At 52.4% G+C, this 18,418-nt stretch overlaps 2 protein-coding genes across 2 annotated transcripts; both read right to left on the bottom strand.

Annotated features, from left to right (window-relative positions):
- Positions 1 to 2,598: 2,598 nt before the first annotated feature.
- Positions 2,599 to 6,632, bottom strand: LOC140262220 (keratin, type I cytoskeletal 19-like). The gene is made up of 8 exons (XM_072356410.1): positions 6,144 to 6,632; positions 5,391 to 5,473; positions 4,731 to 4,887; positions 4,371 to 4,532; positions 3,809 to 3,934; positions 3,451 to 3,677; positions 3,055 to 3,185; positions 2,599 to 2,889 (listed from the first exon to the last, which is right to left on the bottom strand). The coding sequence occupies exons 1-8, from the start codon at positions 6,630 to 6,632 to the stop codon at positions 2,864 to 2,866; spliced, it is 1,401 nt and encodes a 466-aa protein (XP_072212511.1). The 3' UTR covers positions 2,599 to 2,863.
- Positions 6,633 to 10,777: 4,145 nt separating this feature from the next.
- Positions 10,778 to 15,092, bottom strand: LOC140262216 (keratin, type I cytoskeletal 19-like). Its single transcript, XM_072356405.1, has 8 exons — positions 14,508 to 15,092; positions 13,542 to 13,624; positions 13,137 to 13,293; positions 12,752 to 12,913; positions 12,378 to 12,503; positions 12,045 to 12,271; positions 11,689 to 11,834; positions 10,778 to 11,107 (listed from the first exon to the last, which is right to left on the bottom strand). The coding sequence occupies exons 1-8, from the start codon at positions 15,090 to 15,092 to the stop codon at positions 11,082 to 11,084; spliced, it is 1,512 nt and encodes a 503-aa protein (XP_072212506.1). The 3' UTR covers positions 10,778 to 11,081.
- Between the last annotated feature and the right edge of the window lie 3,326 nt (positions 15,093 to 18,418).

Below are 18,418 nucleotides of genomic sequence, written 5' to 3'. Positions count from 1 at the left end.
CTGCCTGGGCTGCATTTATAGTGGGGCTGTGGGTGTCACCTCCAAAGGGAGCACCTTCTTTCCATGTGCAGTGGCAAGCCGTGGTCCTGGTGCCAAGAGTAATTTGCTGAAGGGAGATGTCTGGCAGTTCAGGAAGCTGAGCCCACACTCCGTGTTTGTGACCGTTTGTTTATTAGCACAAAGCATGTAATTTCTGCTGGGTGGCTCTGAATTAGGCAGCTATTTGCAGTATCTAGTCCACTGACACTCATCTGAATTAAACTCATCCCACTCAGCTCACCCCGCACACCATTGCAGTGTGACAGCAGCGAGTGCTCTGCGTCCTTCAGTGCCGTCCTTCCCCACCTCCATCCCCCTCTGGATGTGTGTCAGGGAGTCCCAGCTGTGCTGGGGTCTCTTCATGTGCCCTGCTCTGCAGCTGCCTTATGCTGCACGCTCCTTAATTTCAGCCCAATACTGCCTGCTGCCTTCTGATGACATATCACAGGGCGTGCTTTGTACAACCACCACGGAGAGCTGCTCTTTGTGGCTGTTGCTCGGAAGATGATTCTAAATGTGAAGGTGGATGTAATACAACATTTAATGTGTTAGAAAGTTATTCCAACTTCCCACAGCTCCCGTGGTGGGCACAGAGGACGCCGGGTGCATCGCAGACAACGGCTGCAGCTCCAGGAGCCCTTTTACTTACGGTCACTTCAAGACATTGGAGCTGAGCTGTTTATGTGACACCCAGTTTCCTTAATTGATCTGCTGTTATTTCTTCCTCGCTAAGCCTTCAGGATGTTGATTGTTGCTAATGGAGATGCAGTTGTTGTGGCTCATAGCAGCTGTTTGTGGAAACATCCTTTATAAACACCCCTCCCAGCACACCCTCACCCACACACGGGGACACACCTGCAGTTTCATCCTCTGCTGCTCTCCATTTCTGAGCCATGCTGGGAAGCTGAGCCCTCCCAGCCATCACTGCAAAGCTTGGGGGAGTCTCAATTGCAGTAACTGAAGCTTGCTCTGGTAAGAAGTCCTTTCCTGCTGCAGGGCTCCTGCACTGATGTTAAAACATGGCATTTGTGGAACAGAGCTTATTTTTGTCACCGAGTACAACTAATGGAGAGAACACGTGCTCACAGCATCCCCTCAGCTGAGAGTTTCACGGCAGCAAAAGATCCCACCGTCCTGCAGAGCGTGGGCTGCCCCCGGGCACTGCTGGAACAGGAGGAGGTGGAGGGGAGGAGATGCTTTGAGGGCGGCACCACGGCTGTTTGCAGCGGGTTCCTTCCCTCTCCTGTGACAAACCAGTTCTGAGCTGCTGCCCAGCAGTGGGTGGTGAAGTATTTAAACACGAAGGGCTCAGGCAGCGTGGGCTCGAGTTCAGCCCATCAAACAGCCCGCGGGGCCACGGCCGTGTCTGGTGGCAGCAAAGGCTGCAAGAGAACGGGGTCTGTGTCCCCTGGGGTGCACATGGCAGGAGGGGACGGGACGGGACGGCCACTGGAGAGGCGCGGCCCCTCCGTCCTGCGGCCGGGTCTGTCGGAAAAGGTCCTTTTGCTCAACGTTCTGATGGAGCAAAACTGTGTGAGAGCTATCTGGGGAATACGACTCAATCACATAATTGTACGTTATAAACTAACTCCCATTATATGATCATCAATCAACTTTATTAGCCACAGATAATCCATGGGATGGTATTTCCTCATAGTAAACAGGAAACTGGTCCCTGAAGTGTGACTGTTGGAGAGGAGCGCTCCTTCCCGGGCCGCACAGCGCGCTCCTCTGGGCTCAGATGTGAACAGAGATTTTCTTATCTCTGTAAAATCAGGATGTTGGAGAAAAGAAAACTGGATTCAGGTTGGTTGAATCATTCTGGGACTCGATCGCGTTTATCATTTAGCAACGCATGAGCTGAGAGCTCTGAACGGCAGCTCATTGCTGCCCAGCGACGCCCACGGCGCAGCGGCAGTGCGGGCGCTCAGCGCTGAGCGGCGCTGCGGGCGCGTCCCGCACGGCCCGGCACGGATCGGTTCGGGCTCAGCGCTGTTTGCGCCCGTGGAAGCGCTTTGCTCGAGCCGTGGGGAACCCGGCGGCCGGGCCTCCTGTTCGTTCGCTTTGCTCTGAAGAAGAAGATACAGTCCAAGCATCTCACAGCGCACCGAGTCCGCGTGCAGTGCCGTGCAGTACCGTGCCGTGCCGTGCCATAGCGGCGCCGTGCCGTGCTGTAGCGACTCCGTGCCACCAGAGGCCGCCGTGACTCTCCGCAGGGCGGGGGCACCGGGGGGTGGAATTTGCTCTTACGCTTCCGACCCAGTTTAAAGACTCTGCAGTTGGACTCCAGCACCTTTTTGTGCCTTCAGTCCCGGGTCGTGTTTGCGCTGGGTCGTTACAGGCCAAGCAGTGGGCAGTGAAGTGGGGTTTTGGGTCGTGTGCTTTTCCCACTTGGCTTTTTTGGGAGCTATTTCAGGCCTTTGGGGGGCAGAGGGCACAGGGCCCCATCCTCAGGGCTGCTGCTGCGCTGGGCTTTGAGCTCCTGCTCTGTTGTGCCCGGGGTCGCACTGCGCTCAGCACTGCTGGGCTGCAGGAATCAGAGTGCAGACACGGCTCTATTGATTGCATCAGGCAGAAGCACAGTTTTATTAGAGAAGTTTTTTTCACCAGCAGGTACGTTAGTGATCCTGACTAACTCTAGTGACTTCTAGAGATCGCAGCGTTACAGAAGCAGCAGAATGAGAAAAGGAGACCCCAGGAGGCCCCATAAGATACATGGCAAAGCGTCGCTGAGTTCTACTTTGTCTGCGTAGAGGCGTGCAGTGAACACGGAGTGCTCTTGTTTGTGGGTTTCTCTGTGTGTCATCTCCTAGTCCGGTTATCCTCAGTCACAGATCCTCCTGCAGGTCACTGCAGGAAAAAGGAGAGTGTTATTTTTATTCAGGCAGAGAGAAAATCTTAGAACACACTGAGATTGTGTGAATGGTGGCTTAGGATAAAGGGTCGTCTCCTGGCCTCGCTGCAGAGGAACAAACTGGGCAAAAAGGAGTTGCCTGGTGTGGGAGAAACTCTTACCCTGTATGTCCCCGGTCTTGCAGGGTGGGACTTGTGGCTGGCAGTGGGATGCTGTGGTTGTAGTGTAGGTATGGCTTGTCCTAATGACTCCTCCTCCAACACCGCTCCCTACTCCGATTCCTCCTCCGTGACTAATGGGGAGAGAAATGCATGTGGGGAGAGAAACGGGCAATGTTAGCACTTCACATGGCACTACCAAATGGCATTATGGCATTTCTCGAGGTTAGAAATGGCACAGAGCATTTTACACGGTGTTCTTTTCTCATTTTGCTTTTCACACCCCCTTTGGCATGGCAGTGAGCATTGAGATGGACCAGAGAGACCAAATAATTCCCAACCCATAATGCAGATCCTTGATATTTTCCCCAATTCTGTTGGATTCAGAGGTCTACGTACATAAGGTCCTGCTGTCCTCCTTCCAACAAGCAGCGGTAGGTCTGAATCTCCTGTTCCAAACGGCACTTGACGTCCAACAAGGTCTTGTACTCCTGGTTCTGGCACTCGATTTCTGCTCTGATTTCTGCCAACTGCTGCTCCACACACGTGATCTGGTTCTGCAGCTCCCCGAGCAGCGTGTTGTACTGGCACTCCGTCTCAGCCAGGGAGGATTCTAGATTATTCCTCTGATGAACAAGACGAGCCACACAAAGAAACGGCATTCAGTCTCATGTCACCGCACCGTCTGCAGCTCCCACAGTGAGAGCAGCAGAGCCGTTCTGCAGTGCCCACATGCAGCAGGGAGCTTTGCACCCACCTGGCTGAGCTGAGCCTGCAGGTCAATCTCCAGGGCCTGCAGTTGCCGCCTCAGCTCGGTGACCTGATTGTTGCACGTCTCCACCTCCTGTCCACTTGTGATAACCTCCCGATTCACCTCCTCAATCTGCAGATCACCAAGACACAAAGACCCTCAGAGAAAACCTGCGTGGGCTGAACGCTTACAACAGTGAGTAGCAGCACGGCCCCAGGTGGGCACAGTGAGCTGTGTGTGTGCTGGGTGTTAACCACTGCCTGCAGCTGGTTGCTCTTTCTCAAGTCACATTAACCTCCTGGCTACCAGGGCTCTTTAATCCCATCGTGGAAGGTTTCAGTTCCAGCACAGCACCACAAGACCTCGCGGCAGCTGCTGCCGCCAGATGGACCACAGCAAACTGGTCCAACAGGGCTGTGGCTCCCGCAGAGCACTGCGTGTAAATGAGCGCTGATCTCAGGCGCCTGTAGAGAACAACAGCTTGTTGTCTCCGTGTCTGCTTCCTGAAGTGCTTCTGTGCCCTGACATGTGCACGTCAGTCTGTCTGGCAGCAGCTGTCTGTCCTTACCTTGCACTCGTACCAATCCTCAACTTCCTTGCGGTTGCGCGCTATCAGTGTTTCATACTGGCATCTCAAATCCTCCAAGATCTGCCTGAGATCTGGCCCAGGGCAGGCGTTCACCTCCACGCTCACATCTCCAGTCGACTGCTTTCTCAGACAGTTCATTTCCTGGAAGTACAGCCCAGATTAGACAACACCAAGGAGCAGAGCTGGCTGCTGGGGGTGGCACTCAGTGTGAGCACTGCCTCCCAGCACAGCCGTGAGGTGCAGAGCGATGCTGCAGATCTGCTGGGTAACTTAAAGCACAGTCCTGCAGGTGAAGGGTTCTGTGCCGGGGCTCTGCAGAGCAGCAGCCCCCCAGCCTACCTCCTCGTGGTTCTTCTTCAGGCAGCAGAGCTCCTCCCGCAGTGATTCCAGCTGTGCCTCCAGGTCGGACCTGCAGAGCGTCAGCTGGTCCAGGACCTGGCGCAGCCCGTTGATGTCAGCCTCCACGCTCTGGCGAAGGGCCAGCTCTGTCTCATACCTGAGTGAGAAAGGAAAGCAGAGGATGAGGAACCTGCTCTCTGCTTGTGCAAAGATCTGCTCTTCCCGTCTATGTGCTCTGTACGGGGTTTTGCTGTCTAAGCTGGATGCACTGTGTATTAGATTCCATCTGATGTTTGTTATGTGCAAGCTGCTCTTCCCCACCTGTTTTTCTCCCTCTCCTGAAAACAGTATCTGGCGTCGCTCACCCCTCGCTCAGCTGCTTTGCTGATCCCAATCTGCAGTGGTGTGTGCTGGGGATGCACTGACTGCACCACCCTGCCCTGCCAGTCCCCAGCCCTAACCAACAAACGCTGCCGCCAAATGTTTTACCTCAGAACAGTAATTAAGGGAGGTCTGATGACCAGCAGCAAAATGCCTTTCATCACCCCATCCTGTCCTAATGTGGCGTTGCAGTGAGACTCGCCTGCGCTGTCTGTGAGCAGTGCACTGGGATGAGGGCTGGGGGTGGGGATGGGGTTTGGTGCCCAGGGGGACACTCACTTCACACGGAAATCATCAGCAGCCATCCTGCTGTTGTCGATGTCCAGAATGATCTTGTTGTTGTCAATGGTCGCACAGACGATCTGGAAAAGAGCAGAGCATGAGAACAGCTCCCTTCTCTGCTGCTGTGCTCCACGGTTACATCTGTGCTAAGCAGGGGCTCTTTCTGATTCCCTTTTCCCACCACCCCATGGATTTGGTCTTTGGAGAGCAGTGAGATGGGGGCAGTCCCAGTTTCAGGGTCTGAAGGCAAGGTCCAGAAATGCTTCACCTTAAAGCTCAGCCGACACGCAGTGCTCAGTGCACCTTCAGGGAGAAGCTGGGAGATCCCTTTAATCCTAAACGTCTTCCACAGCTTTCAGTGTGGATATTTTATTGTCAGGCTCTTTGTGCCACTGCACAGAGCAATTGAAACACCCGGCTTCTCCCACATCACATTTATGATGCTTGTTTGGGTCTCCATCTGTTGGGTGGCATTTTCTCTTGCTCTACTGCTCCTTTTGTTTTGCTGTATTCATAAGCACACAATCAGAGCACAGCAAAGCAAGGCATCCTTTTCTCTCCAAAGAGCATTATCCCACTTGTACTGCCTCACAGCACGACCACACTCAACAACGTCCTGGAGGAAATTGCTACCATTTGTGTTTGCAAACTCATTTTACAGCACTAAAATTGCCTCTAACAATTGCAGTAAGTCCTGAATGCAAACAGAAAAAAATGAAAAGGGGAGGAATAACTGAAAAATGGCATTACCTGATTCTGAAGGTCTTCAATTTCTTTGTAATAGCAGCTGTAGTCCCGGGGCTCGCAGGAGAGGCCCTGTGTAGCGTACCACTCCCTGATTCTGCATTCCAGCTCTGCGTTTTCCTTCTCCAAGCACTTCACCTTGTCCAGGTAGGACGCCAGGCGGTCATTGAGATTTTGCATGGTCACCTTCTCATCGCAGGATGAAAGCAAGCAGTCGCCACCGAGACCACCGACAACCACACCACCTCCAAGGCCAAAGCCAAGGCCATTGCCATAGCAGTTGCCACCTCCATAGCTCCCACCAGCCAAGCTACCGACACTCAGTCCCCCTCCATAATTCACTCCACTGCAGTAACTCCTTCCAGAAAAACCTCTGCCACTGCCTATCGTATAGGAAGAAATCCGTGCTCCACCACCACCACCAATGATGCAGCTGCCACCACTGCTCCTGCCTTTGCTAGACACAGTAATCGTCTCCTTAATGTTGCAACTCATCGCGACAGCAGCTGGAAATGCAAGCAGAAGCCCAAAGCAAGACGCACAGCTTGATACTGAATCAGACTGCGAGTTGTCCGCTGCCACAGGACTCTATTTATACCTTCCACAGTGGGTGTCACCGCCGATCCCGTTCCCATAAGGCTGGCTACTCCAGCCATTGGTGCCAAGAATAATTTCTCAAAGGGAAGTTTCCTTTCAAGATTCCCTGTAGACAAGGAAGATACTTTACATGTCTCTTGCTTATTTCAAAAATACATTAGCAATAATGTTTTATGAATCATCAGCTTTTTGTTTATGATGCAAACTTTACAACATTAAGCCAGGAAAAACACTGTCCTAAATTATATACCAGGAAGAAATCATTAAAGGTTATTGCATCAAAGGGCTCTTTATCTCTCATTAATTTATTTTCATTTTATTTTGAGTTGAATAAGCAGGTTTCATACAAGCTGCTGATGTTGGAATATGTGAGATGAAAAAGTACGTACGAAGTCGGATTCTGGAATGATGTATGAAGAATGATGTAAGGGCTTTGTTGGGAGATCAGAGACGGAGAGATTAACCTTTAAGTCTCCCCACTGCTGCAATAACGATTCCAGAACACTCTGCTGTGAGCCGCGATGATGTGCAGTGATCTCTTAATGGACACGGGTGGAAGATTGTCAGTGTGTGATCTGTGGCTTTTATTTCTTTTTATGGAGGGTGTAAAGTAAGGCAGTAAGGCTTTAAATACTGTCCTGCTGCTCAGTGAAAGGTGCTGCTGCTGTTCTCACACGGTGGCAGGTGAGCACTGCTGGGGAGGTGGGCTTTTCAAACTGAGTGGGGCTGGAAAGACCCTGCGGGCAATCTCTGTGTCTGTGCTGTGTGCTAAATGCAAGTCAAGAGCTCTGCTGGTGGACGTGAGGACAGGGCTGCCCGTGAAGGCAGTGGGGCACTTGTTGCCCAGGATGGTTCTAGGCTGGCTTGGAAAAGATGGATGAAGTACGAGGTGGAGGTTCTGCTCCATCCCTCATGTCTCCAACTCTTATCTGGGCAGAAAAAGTACAAACCAAAGACCCTTTCACTTCATTGACACCAACATTGTGGCACTGTTTGTGGATTTACCCATCGTTTTATCGTTCTTACTCTCCTGATTTCCCTATAAAGATGCCTTCTCTTATGTCTTATCCTTGGACATTGCTTATCTGGTGCAATGAAAGCCAGCAGCATTCCTGTGCTGTCTCCAGCAGGATGGAGACAGGGCTGTGCAGATGCTCAGAGTGATTTATCAGCAACAAGGAGCTGCTGGCACTGCTGATGCCTTCAGTCCTTTTGCCACACTGCACTGTGCGTGGGGCTTAACACAGAGCAGAGCTGAGAACAGGAACAACATCAGCAAATAGTGACTGTGCTTTGAAACAGAATATCTGGATTTCGTTACTAGGAATGGGGAGCATAATTGGAGTCAGGGTGTGGTGGTGAGGATGAACCGAAACTGATGTAATGCTGCGTTGCTGGAAGCTTTGCCATCCCGCGTCTGATTCTTCAGAGGTTTCCCAATAGCTGTCTGCAGCAAGCATCTTTCCTGAGCACGCATTCCTTCCTCTCCTTCACAGTTATCACCTTAGCACATCGGGATAACGCAGGCAGAAACACGGGACATCCCTTTGTGGGGTGGGAGGATGCCTGCGTGCCATGGTGGTAATGGCTGCAGTGACAGCACAGCTCCTGGCCCCGCAGTGGGCAGCTCGCCCTGGCACAGTGATGCTCACCCTCCTGCGTTTTCCTTTTTGCCTTCAGGAAATGGGTGCTCCAGTCAGACCGAGGGAAAATTACTGCTCTGAAGGTCTGAAAGAGCCATAAACTGAGCTTCCTCTCCTCCTATTTGTGTTGGGTGTACTCAGGAGGTTCCCGGGTCTGGTTCGACTGGCACAAACAAGTATGGAAATCTCATGGAAATGTAATTTCCAGCCCAAGGTCTGCAGCTCCATAATTTGCGCTCCCTAATGCACGGTTATTTCCAGGGTGTTTTCTGCTGGGGACTGTTTATCCCAAGCTACCTGCTCATCAGCTGCTTTCCAGACGCATCCCAACTCGTAGGCCCGGTGTCTCAGGAGCTGACTCTGCATCCCTGGGGGCTTTCCAGGGGCCTATTCATAACCCTGGGTGACTGGAGTCCTCCTGGCCGTGTCATTAGGTCTCTTTCACCCGTCAGGAATGTAGGACAGCTGTATGAAAGTGCCTGCTCTGCTCCTGCTGACGCCTGGGGAGGGTGGGAGGCTTTTGCCATGAGTTTGGGCACTCAGCTGGATGTCAGTAGCAGCTCACAGAAGGAGGCAGCACAGCTCCTCTGCTCTGGGGGCAGCCTGGAGATTGCAGGACAATCAAAGCTGGAAGTGTGTTGGTTCAATGTCTTCATTGCTGTAGCAATGAGCAAGTGAGGACTGCTGCACTGAGAAAGGACAAGACCAGAAGGGGCAGCAGGAGATTGTCTTACTGCCTGCCTTGGCACTGAGCACAGCGGGGGGTACAGTGGGGAAGGAACAGGAGGAGATCTGCTTTGTGACACAGCTCTGAGAACTGGGACAGACATGCACTGAGTCCAGCAGTGGGACTTCTCCACTGTAACCATGATGAGTATCTCCTTCAGGCTCCCGTGTGGCTCATGCTGTGCACGTCTGCCCAGGGATTCCTGCATCAAGTTCAAGATGTGCCCTGGGCATGGAGCTTGTCTTTATAGGGGACTTGATGTAGAGCCTTGGTTTGAAGGCACACACTGATGTGCCATTATTGCTGCTGTTCCAATGCTGCACTGTTTCACTCTGCTCTGGTCCCTGAATCCTGGTGGTTCTGGTGTCTGGTAGAAAACATGAAGTGCCACTGCTGGGTCTTGTCTCCATGCGCTTCTACAGGAGATGCACTACGATGGAGCTTCTTCAGGCCCTGGCTGTGTATGAACCTTCTGAGGTGCTACTGATCTGGAAGGTTCCATGTCACAGTAAATGTATTTCTGTAGAGAAATCAGTTTCCATATGAAAGCTGAGGCTGCAGAGGTGTGCACTGTGTGTCCTGAAATGGTTTTGTCTCTGTGGCCTTTCCCCTCCCTGGGGGGTGACTCCGGCTTGGCAGCAGGGCGTGGGGTGCTGTGCTGAGTCACCCAGAGGGGAATATGTGAACACATGAATGTGACTTTCTGTACCAAACACATCGTGGTGCACCAGGGATAACAGCAGCCCAGGTCCAGGGCTGTAGCTGTGAAACTGTGGGGAGGAGTGAATGTGTAAAACCATTTCTAACCCCCCAAACAGCCCCAGCTGACTCCATAAGCTCGCTGTGGACTCATCCCATGACTGCACCCACTAGAAGTGCTGCAGGGCCCCAAGCTGCCAACCTGCTGCACTCGCTGTCCTGTGCAGGTCAGCACCAGAAGCCGTGCACATTGCTGCTCCCATCCGCACGAACTCTGCATCAGCTGCAGGTCGCTCCCTGGGGCCCAGGGCGCCCTTTGCCTTGTTTGTGAGCTTTAAGAAATAATGGCTCTGGGCACTGAAAGACCCTAATTGGCTTTTCTCCATCACGTCTTCTGTGGAGCTGCACATTTTGAACTCCTGCTGCCTCTGCCAGTTCTCGGAAGGTGTGCTACGTGCAAAGATGATCTGTCAGCAGGTTCTGATGTTCAGGCTGAAACTGTTTGAAATAGGAAGGTGACTGGTAAGTGACTCAGTGGCTATGGGAGACCAGGTAGGAAATTCACCTTTTGCCACCAGTCCCATCCTCAGTGGGAAGGTTCCTATAAGATGAAAGGGATGGCTCTGAACATGAGTTAACCCAGCAGAAACTGAACAGGTTGTGAAGACTGAGGGCTTCTCTTCTACCCAACTCCACTCCCCAGACGGGGGGGGTCAGGGTTAGGGTTAGGATCAGGGTTAGGGTTAGGATCAGGGGTAGGGTTAGGATCAGGGTTAGGGTTAGGATCAGGGTTAGGGTTGGGGTCACACCCTGCTGGCAGGGGCTGAAGGATGCACTCCCCTTTTTCTGTCACTAACTCTCAGCCAGGCTAAGCTCTCCTTATTTTCCCACATATTTGTCCCTCGCTGTGTTTTAGCAGCACACAGACACCACCTGCATGGCTGCGGGAATCAGAGTGTGGACACGGCTTTGTTGATTGCATCAGGCAGAAGCACAGTTTTATTAGAGAATTTTTGTTAGGTGTCATAGTACTGGGGACCTCCCGCAGCTGACACGGTGGTTGGGCAGATGCAGCAATACAGACTGGAAAAAGCAAATAGCAAAATAAAGCGGAATGTGGCCCAACGCTCTGCTTATCCCTCTGGCACATTGCGTAGCATTGCTGAGTAACACAAAGGAGCAGTTCCTTGCTCTTTGCAGAGGCATACAGTAATGTTCCCTCTCTCTATCCGTGGCTCTGCCTCGGGGATCTCTCGTTGGATATTCTCATTTCTCTCTTTAATCACAAATCCTTCTGCAAGGCACTGGAGAGATCAAAGGAAAACATGACTTTGTTTAGAGCAAAACCCGATTCTTTCCCGTGCTGTCATTCCGTACACACCATCAGGAGCCAGCTCAGCTGGAATTTCAGCTGAATGCCAGCCCTGCAGGAAGGGCTGTTTGCTGCCTGCAGTCAGGCAGCTGGGACCCGTGGTGGCTCAGGCACACTCTGCCCTTTTCCATAGCAGTGCCAAATGTTGGGAGCTGTGGGCACAGCGCTGGGCTGAGCACTGCACGGTGCTCTGCTCACCCTCATTCTGCTGTACCAGCTGCCACCGTGCTCATTGATTTTCAGTTTGGCTGGAAGTTTCCCCCTGAAACAGTACTGGTGATTTTCTACCAAAGTTCCCACAATTCCTGCTGCTCTTTTGGCTTTCAGGGCGCTCCTTTCTCCTGCTCATTCCTTTGCCCTAGACTTCAGACCAGACCTTTTTTCCCGTTCCCTGCTGTCTGTGCCTTGCCTGCCTTTAGCTCAGTCCTTCCCTTCCCCTCTGCCCCCTCCCCTTGGTCACGTTGCAGTGGAGCAGAGAGGGCTGGAAGCCCAGCAGAGCTCTGCAGTCCTCACCTTGTATCTCCGCAGCTGCACAGGATGGCATCTGGGCAGACGAAGTGTACGTGTGGCTCGTCCGGATGATCCCTCCTCCTCCTATTCCTCCTGTTCGTGCAACTCCTCCTCCCAGCCCCGACAACTGACCAATTCCTCCTTGCTGACTGAGTGGAAAGGAAAAGAACGTTTTAGTGAATGAATGGTGGATCAATTAGAGCTGCAGTTTGTGCGCTGACCTTTTGCTTTAGGTCTGTTTTTGTCTTTGGCACAAACTTGGCTGAATAGTGCAGCAAGCTCTCGTGGCAATGCTTGGGTATTTTGCAATACACAGAACAAGGGCATTTCAGTGTCTCGTGTGTCTCAGGTGCACTCACATAAGGTCCTGCTGCCCGCCCTCCAGCAGGCAGCGGTAGGTGTGGATCTCCTGCTCCAGGCGGCACTTGACATCCAGCAGGATCTTGTACTCCTGGTTCTGGCACTCCATCTCCGCCCGCAGGTCCGCCAGCTGCTGCTCCACACACGTGATCTGGGTCTGCAGCTCACCGAGGTGGTTGTTGTAGCGGCATTCTGTCTCAGCCAGAGAGGACTCCAGGTTGTCCCTCTGAAGGGTGACAGGTGGCACAACAGAAATACGGGCATGAGGAAGCTGCACTGAACTGCAGGTTCTCGCTCTGAAGCAGAGCTGCAGCAGGGAGCTTTGCACCCACCTGGCTGAGCTGAGCCTGCAGGTCGATCTCCAGGGCCTGCAGTTGCCGCCTCAGCTCGGTGACCTGATTGTTGCACGTCTCCACCTCCTGTCCACTCGTGATAACCTCCCGATTCACCTCCTCAATCTGCAGATCACCAAGCAAGAGCACAGTTCTTAAGGGGGTGTTTCACTGTAAGTCAGGCTAAGGATTGAGCACAGGGCAGTTGAGGTAGCAAAAAGCCTGAAATGAGAACACTTTGAGGTGGCATCCCCTGTGGCACGTGGGCAGTTGAAATCAGTGCCAAATACTGTTACAGACGTGTGGTTTTAACCTAAGGTAAACCGGTGTGGACCCTTAGCCTGGAGAAGTCACAGCTGCATAAATGCGCTCACCTTGCACTCATACCAGTCCTCCACTTCTTTGCGGTTGCGTTCAATCAGCGTCTCATACTGGCACCTCATCTCCTCCAGGATCTTCCTGAGGTCAGGGCCAGGACAGGCATTGACCTCCACGCTCACATCTCCCGTCGACTGTTTCCTCAGACAGTTCATTTCCTGGAGAAAACCACACCAGGTTTTCAGAAACAAGGAAAACATGGGAGAGAGCAGGGAGGAGCCCGGCTGGGGGCACTGCCAGCTCCCCGCTCCCTGTGCCACCTCCATCCAGCAGCGTGGCAGAGGAAGCGAAGCCCTTTGCAGCATCAGCCGTGTACAAGCAAAGGGAGGGAGAGCACAGATCCTGAGTGCAGGGAGGCTTTGTGTGGGGCCGGCAGCCTACCTCCTCGTGGTTCTTCTTCAGGCAGCAGAGCTCCTCCCGCAGTGATTCCAGCTGTGCCTCCAGGTCGGACCTGCAGAGCGTCAGCTGGTCCAGGACCTGGCGCAGCCCGTTGATGTCAGCCTCCACGCTCTGGCGAAGGGCCAGCTCTGTCTCATACCTGAGTGAGAAAAGAAAGCAAGAGAGAGCAGTCAGCATCTGACCCCATCATCGGCTCTTTTCTGCGCTGCGCCGTCTGCCTTTCTTAAAGCCATTTCCTAACCAGCCTCCTGGGATGCTGAGGGAAGTGCTCTGAGCTTGTGTTGTTGCCCCAGACACGAAGGCAACTTCTGCACAGCCTGCAGCCCGCCCAGCCCGCAGCCCTGAGCCACATCCCAGCAGCCTGCTGCTGCACACAGGGGCACTCACTTCACTCGGAAGTCATCGGCTGTCATCCGGCTGTTGTCGATGTTCAGAATGATCTTATTGTTGTCTATGGTTGCACAGACGATCTGGAAAAGAAGAGAGTTCAATGGTCACCCCTGAAGCAGAGCACCCAGTGCAGCAGCACAAACCCCAGGCTCTGTGTGCTGTTGGCTGAGCACAGCAGGCACAGTGTGAGCATTCAGCACAGCACTGGGGCAGCATTAAGAGGCTGAAACACGGAGTTCAGGTGCAGACACGGAGGTGTTCTTGGTGCTGCCCAGCGCCTGCTGCGATCCTCCCAACCTTTTAAGTCTAAATCTTACTCTCATGGATAAGAGATACAAAACCTTTGTTCCAAGACTTAATTACAGGTCTGTCTCATTCTGTCTGTTTGTTTCCTGGATTCCTTTCACTTTCTTCTCTGTGTGTTGGCATCCCAGTTTTGCCAAACAGATGCTTTGCAAAAAAACATTTTAATTTTAACTTGCGTTCTGGCAACGCTCTTTGTTCTCACTTCTAATTAGGTGTGCAGTGCTTCCCAGTTCTGCATGAAGGAGCAAATGTGTAAATAAAGGGAAGAGTTTTTAGCTGGAATTCCGTGAGATGAGTGACAGAATAAGCTCACATGACTTGTTCTTTGTCTCTCATTTAGTCGTTCTCTTGGCAATCATCCACTCAAACACCTTGGCACAAATCTAACTCAGACTGCTGAGCCAATCCAGATGCGTTCCATGCACATAACGCTTTCCCTTTCAATTATATCTGATGAATAAAAGCAATGGAAACAATCCAAACTCTCAAGACTTTTACGTTTGAGCTTTAGGGCTCTCTACAGACAGTTGTCTTAATGTCTGTTTACGAGGAGCGTTTTACAACAGTGAAATGTTACCCTCAGTAGCTGCATTAAGCTGTGAAGCAACCGCGTGGGAGAAGTTTACAAGCGAGGAAGCAGCTGAGAAGTGATGTTACCTGGTTCTGAAGATCTTCTATTTCTTTATAATAGCAGCTGTAGTCCCGTGGCTCACAAAAGGGGCCCTGCTTGGCGTACCACTCCCTGATTCTGCACTCCAGGTCAGCATTTTCTTGTTCCAGGCACCTCACCTTGTCCAGGTAAGAAGCCAGGCGGTCGTTAAGGTTCTGCATGGTGACCTTTTCGTCACCAGAAAGAAGAATGCCATCACCAGCAAAACCCCCTCCAACTACCCCTCCACCAAGACTGATACCAAGGCCACCTCCAATGCCACCGCCAAAGCGGGCACTGCCACCGCTGAATCCAATGCCTGAGCATCCTCCGAGGACAGCGGCTCCTAAGCCACCTCCATAGCTCCCACCGACCAGGCTGCCGCTGCTCAGTCCTCCTCCGTAATTCACACCACCGCAGTAGCTTCTCCCAGAGAAGCCTCGGCTCCCACCTATCCCACAAGTTGTGTATCTTCCAGAGGAGACCGAGGACATCCGCGCTCCTCCACCACCACCACCACCACCAATAACACAGCTGCCACCGCTGGTCCTGCCCCTGAGAGAGCCAGTTGTCTGCTTAATACTACAACTCATTGTGAGGACAGCTGCAAATCCAACCCAAAGCCCAAAGCAAGATGCACAGCGTGATACGGAGTCAGACTGCAGGTCGGTCGTTGCCGCAGATCCCTATTTATACCTTCCAAGCGGGTGCCACCTCCGGGGTGTTTCTTCTTCCCACGGGGCTGGCTAGTCTCGCTGTTTATGCCAGGAATAAATAACCCATAGGCAGTTTCCCTCTAGAAATCCCAGTTCACAAGGAAGATACTTTACATGTCAGCAGCTTATTCCAAAAAGTAAAATAATGTTTTATGAGTCATCAGCTTTTTGTGTGATGCAAACCTTACAAGAAGTCAAGAAAGTTGCCCTAGATTATGTACAAAGCAGCAGGATTGGTATTTATAACATCAAAGTCCCTTTTATCTTTTATTAATTTGTATTTATTTTATTCTTAGTCCAGCAAACATTTTTCTATCATGTGCTACAGTGGACTGCGAGGAATGAAAGTGGGCAGTTAATATAAATCTACACTTCTGAAAAGCACGAACAATGGTGACCATAGGAGCGAAAAGAGCCCTGCTGTCGTGGTGCTGATGCTCAATGACAGGCAGAGGGCTCAGGTACCTCTACTGTGAGACTTCCTGCCTCTCCTCACCCACAGCCCACATTGCTGTCCTGCCAGCCCAGGAACTCAACTCTAGTTAGTCTGCAAAGAGCTGGAAGTTCCTGCCTGCCCCTTGATCCAGGTGCCACCCAGGACTGAAGTGCCTCCCTGAAGTTACCTTTTGTTACTGTAATTGCTTAGTTTGTGCCGTCCATAGATAAAGAAGGAACTTACAGGAAAGGGGTGATGGGCGATTCATGGGGTTCCCTGTCCCAACTGCGATGAGATCCAGCAGCCAAGATTGTATCAAGCAAGGAAAGCTTTCCTCATTTGCTGCCTGTGTTTGTCAGAGCAGTAGTGCATTGGCACAGCCCAACCATCACTGCTGGGACAGAATCTCCCAGGCTGGGCAGGAGATCCAGGGAGCACGGGGAGGACTGGCTCAGCCAGCACAGGTGCCTTTGTCCAGCAGACTGCGGTAATGAGAGGATATTCTGCTCTTCGAGGGACAGAGGCTTCTCTTCCCTGCAGCGTGGAATTTCCAGCCGCTCTTACTCACGGGCAGCCTTTCTTTCAGGGATGTCCCTGTGCAGTTACAGAAGCCGCTGGGATAAATCCTCCCTGGCAGTGTGTGACACCCCACGGGCAGCCCCGAGAGCAGCCGTCACCTGGGGACAAGAGCAGGGGACAACCACACCGATGTGCTCCCCCTCCTCTGCTGGTGGCACTGCAGTGACGCCCAGCAAGGATGTGAATATGTGATCGTCTTCTCATGAGCATACATTAGGATTCTGCTCTCCATTGAGCTCGTTGTTTAGATCAAAAATGAGAAAAGACGCCTACCTAAGGCTGGCAGCATCCTAGAATATTCATTATTCAAAGGGCACAGAGAAAGAACTTGCTCAGGGACAGTGCTGGAGTCCCTCAGAGCTCAGACTGCAGCGCCTGAAATACGAGTCCATCCTCCCCCTGGAAACACACCTCCCTGCTCCCCACACAGCCCAGACTCATCGGAGTGAAAATCACGAGCAAAAAGGAGGATAGGGAGTAAATGTGGCTTTCATCAGACATTTTGAGGAGTACAATGAAGACAGGGTGTGGCGGCGAGAGCCAGCAGAAATTAACATCGCGTCTGGATTGTTTGGAGCTTTGCTTCTGCTGCGCTGGTTTTCAGAAGTTTCCCAACAGCAGCAGCCCAAGAGAGCAGCACTCTGGGCTCGGGTCGCCTTTATTTCCTTTCAGAGTCTCAGTTTTAGCAGGCACGTTGCAGGTGTGGGGCATTACAGGTGGGCTGTGAGCATTTGCCCGTGTCCTCAGCCGCTAATGGCAGAAGGAGCAGGTCTTACTCCACAGAGCAAACTGGCTGCTGGCACTGATGGGCTGTTCACACACATCCTGGCTCAGAGGCCCACGGGCTGCAGAGTCACATTTACCAGCCAAGACTGGACCCATCCTCCCAGTCTCCCACGGGACTCGTACTGAGGTTTAGTTACACTGACATGAGGTGGTGCCACGTTCCCAAGGTGTGTTATGGGCAGAGGGGCCGTGGTGGTCCCAGCACACAGCCGTGCACGCCGTGCCACGTTCTGCTCACTTTGCTTATCAAACTGATAACGCTCCTCATGTCAGCTACAAGGAGGGTGCGTCCAATTTGACAGAACTTTGCTTTCATAAGCATTGCTTCAGTGATGTTTGTGCAACCTCGCTGGAATACGATGCTATCTTGTCACTTGTAATTAGCAGTAATGATTTGCATAATAGCCATTGGGCATCACTTATTAAAACCTGCTTTGAAGTGATACTAAGCTGGCTCCAGACCTCGCACTCCCAGCTCTTAGATGCAGACTGTGATGTTGTGGGGCTGTGAGTCAGAGCTGCATCCCCCGCACTGAGCTGAGCGCGGTGCTGGGAGGCAGCTGGAAGCACTGCAGGCTGCAGTGCTGCACTGAGAGCTGGGAAAGGTGGTCGCTTTCCTGCAGACTGCTTGCAGCTCCAGCTCAGCTCTGGGCTCCTGGTTGTGGTGAGGCTCAGCATGATGCCGAGGTGTTCATCTGGGTTTCCTCCTGCTGCAGCTCCCAGCCTGATCCACACCTCAAGGGCTTTCAGTTCTCCCAGTGGCTGCCAGCCTCGAGCACACTGCACTGCACAGCCTCTGCATTGCTGGGAGTGCAGCCGCTCTTCATGGCAAAGCAGAGCGTGAGGGAATTCATGTTGGGATGGATGGGGACTGATGGCTGCAGGAAGCTGCAGAGATCTCCAGCTTGGGGCTGTGGGCAGCGTGGCTGTGACCTGCGGTGCTGCTGCCAGAGCCTGGCAGGTGCTGGCAGAGCCCAAGTGTGAGAACTCTCTGTGTGCCTCTATTTAATACTTGCACTAAAGCATCACTACTTGCAGTGCGTCTCCAGGATGTGGGTCATGCAGGCAGTGTAAATGGAGTTATTTGGTGCAGCGGGCCAAGAAATCTCCTGCTTGATTACAGTAGTAAGTTACTGATGTACATAACTCCTTACAAATGTTACACAACCCAATAAACTCAAGTACAAGTTCCACGGATGGTGACAGGGCTGTGGGTGAGGCTGGCCTGTCTGCATGCCTCATGGAACAGACTTTTATGGGGAAATTAGAGCTTGTACCATACAGCAACTCAACGCCTGCAATCAGTGTCAGTGCGTGTGCAGCGCAGCCCTTCACTCCCAGCTGCTGTTCAGTGTTCACACTTTGCAGCTCTGATTGATTTCTGCTCTCTCTCTGATGCCTC

The sequence above is a fragment of the Excalfactoria chinensis genome, chromosome 24, assembly GCF_039878825.1.
Source record: "Excalfactoria chinensis isolate bCotChi1 chromosome 24, bCotChi1.hap2, whole genome shotgun sequence".
Classification (NCBI taxonomy): domain Eukaryota; kingdom Metazoa; phylum Chordata; class Aves; order Galliformes; family Phasianidae; genus Excalfactoria; species Excalfactoria chinensis.
This window is presented reverse-complemented; position numbering and strand designations above follow the sequence as displayed.

Coding starts and splice junctions, on each gene's coding strand:
- LOC140262220 (XM_072356410.1), bottom strand. CDS start 6,632: ATGAGTTGCAACATTAAGGAGACGATTACTGTGTCTAGCAAAGGCAGG. Junction 4,533..4,730: donor TGAAGAAGAACCACGAGGAG/GTAGGCTGGGGG, acceptor CTGTACTTCCAG/GAAATGAACTGTCTGAGAAA. Junction 3,678..3,808: donor TGCAGGCTCAGCTCAGCCAG/GTGGGTGCAAAG, acceptor CTTGTTCATCAG/AGGAATAATCTAGAATCCTC.
- LOC140262216 (XM_072356405.1), bottom strand. CDS start 15,092: ATGAGTTGTAGTATTAAGCAGACAACTGGCTCTCTCAGGGGCAGGACC. Junction 13,625..14,507: donor TAGAAGATCTTCAGAACCAG/GTAACATCACTT, acceptor CTTCTTTTCCAG/ATCGTCTGTGCAACCATAGA. Junction 11,108..11,688: donor TGCAGCTGCGGAGATACAAG/GTGAGGACTGCA, acceptor TGATCTCTCCAG/TGCCTTGCAGAAGGATTTGT.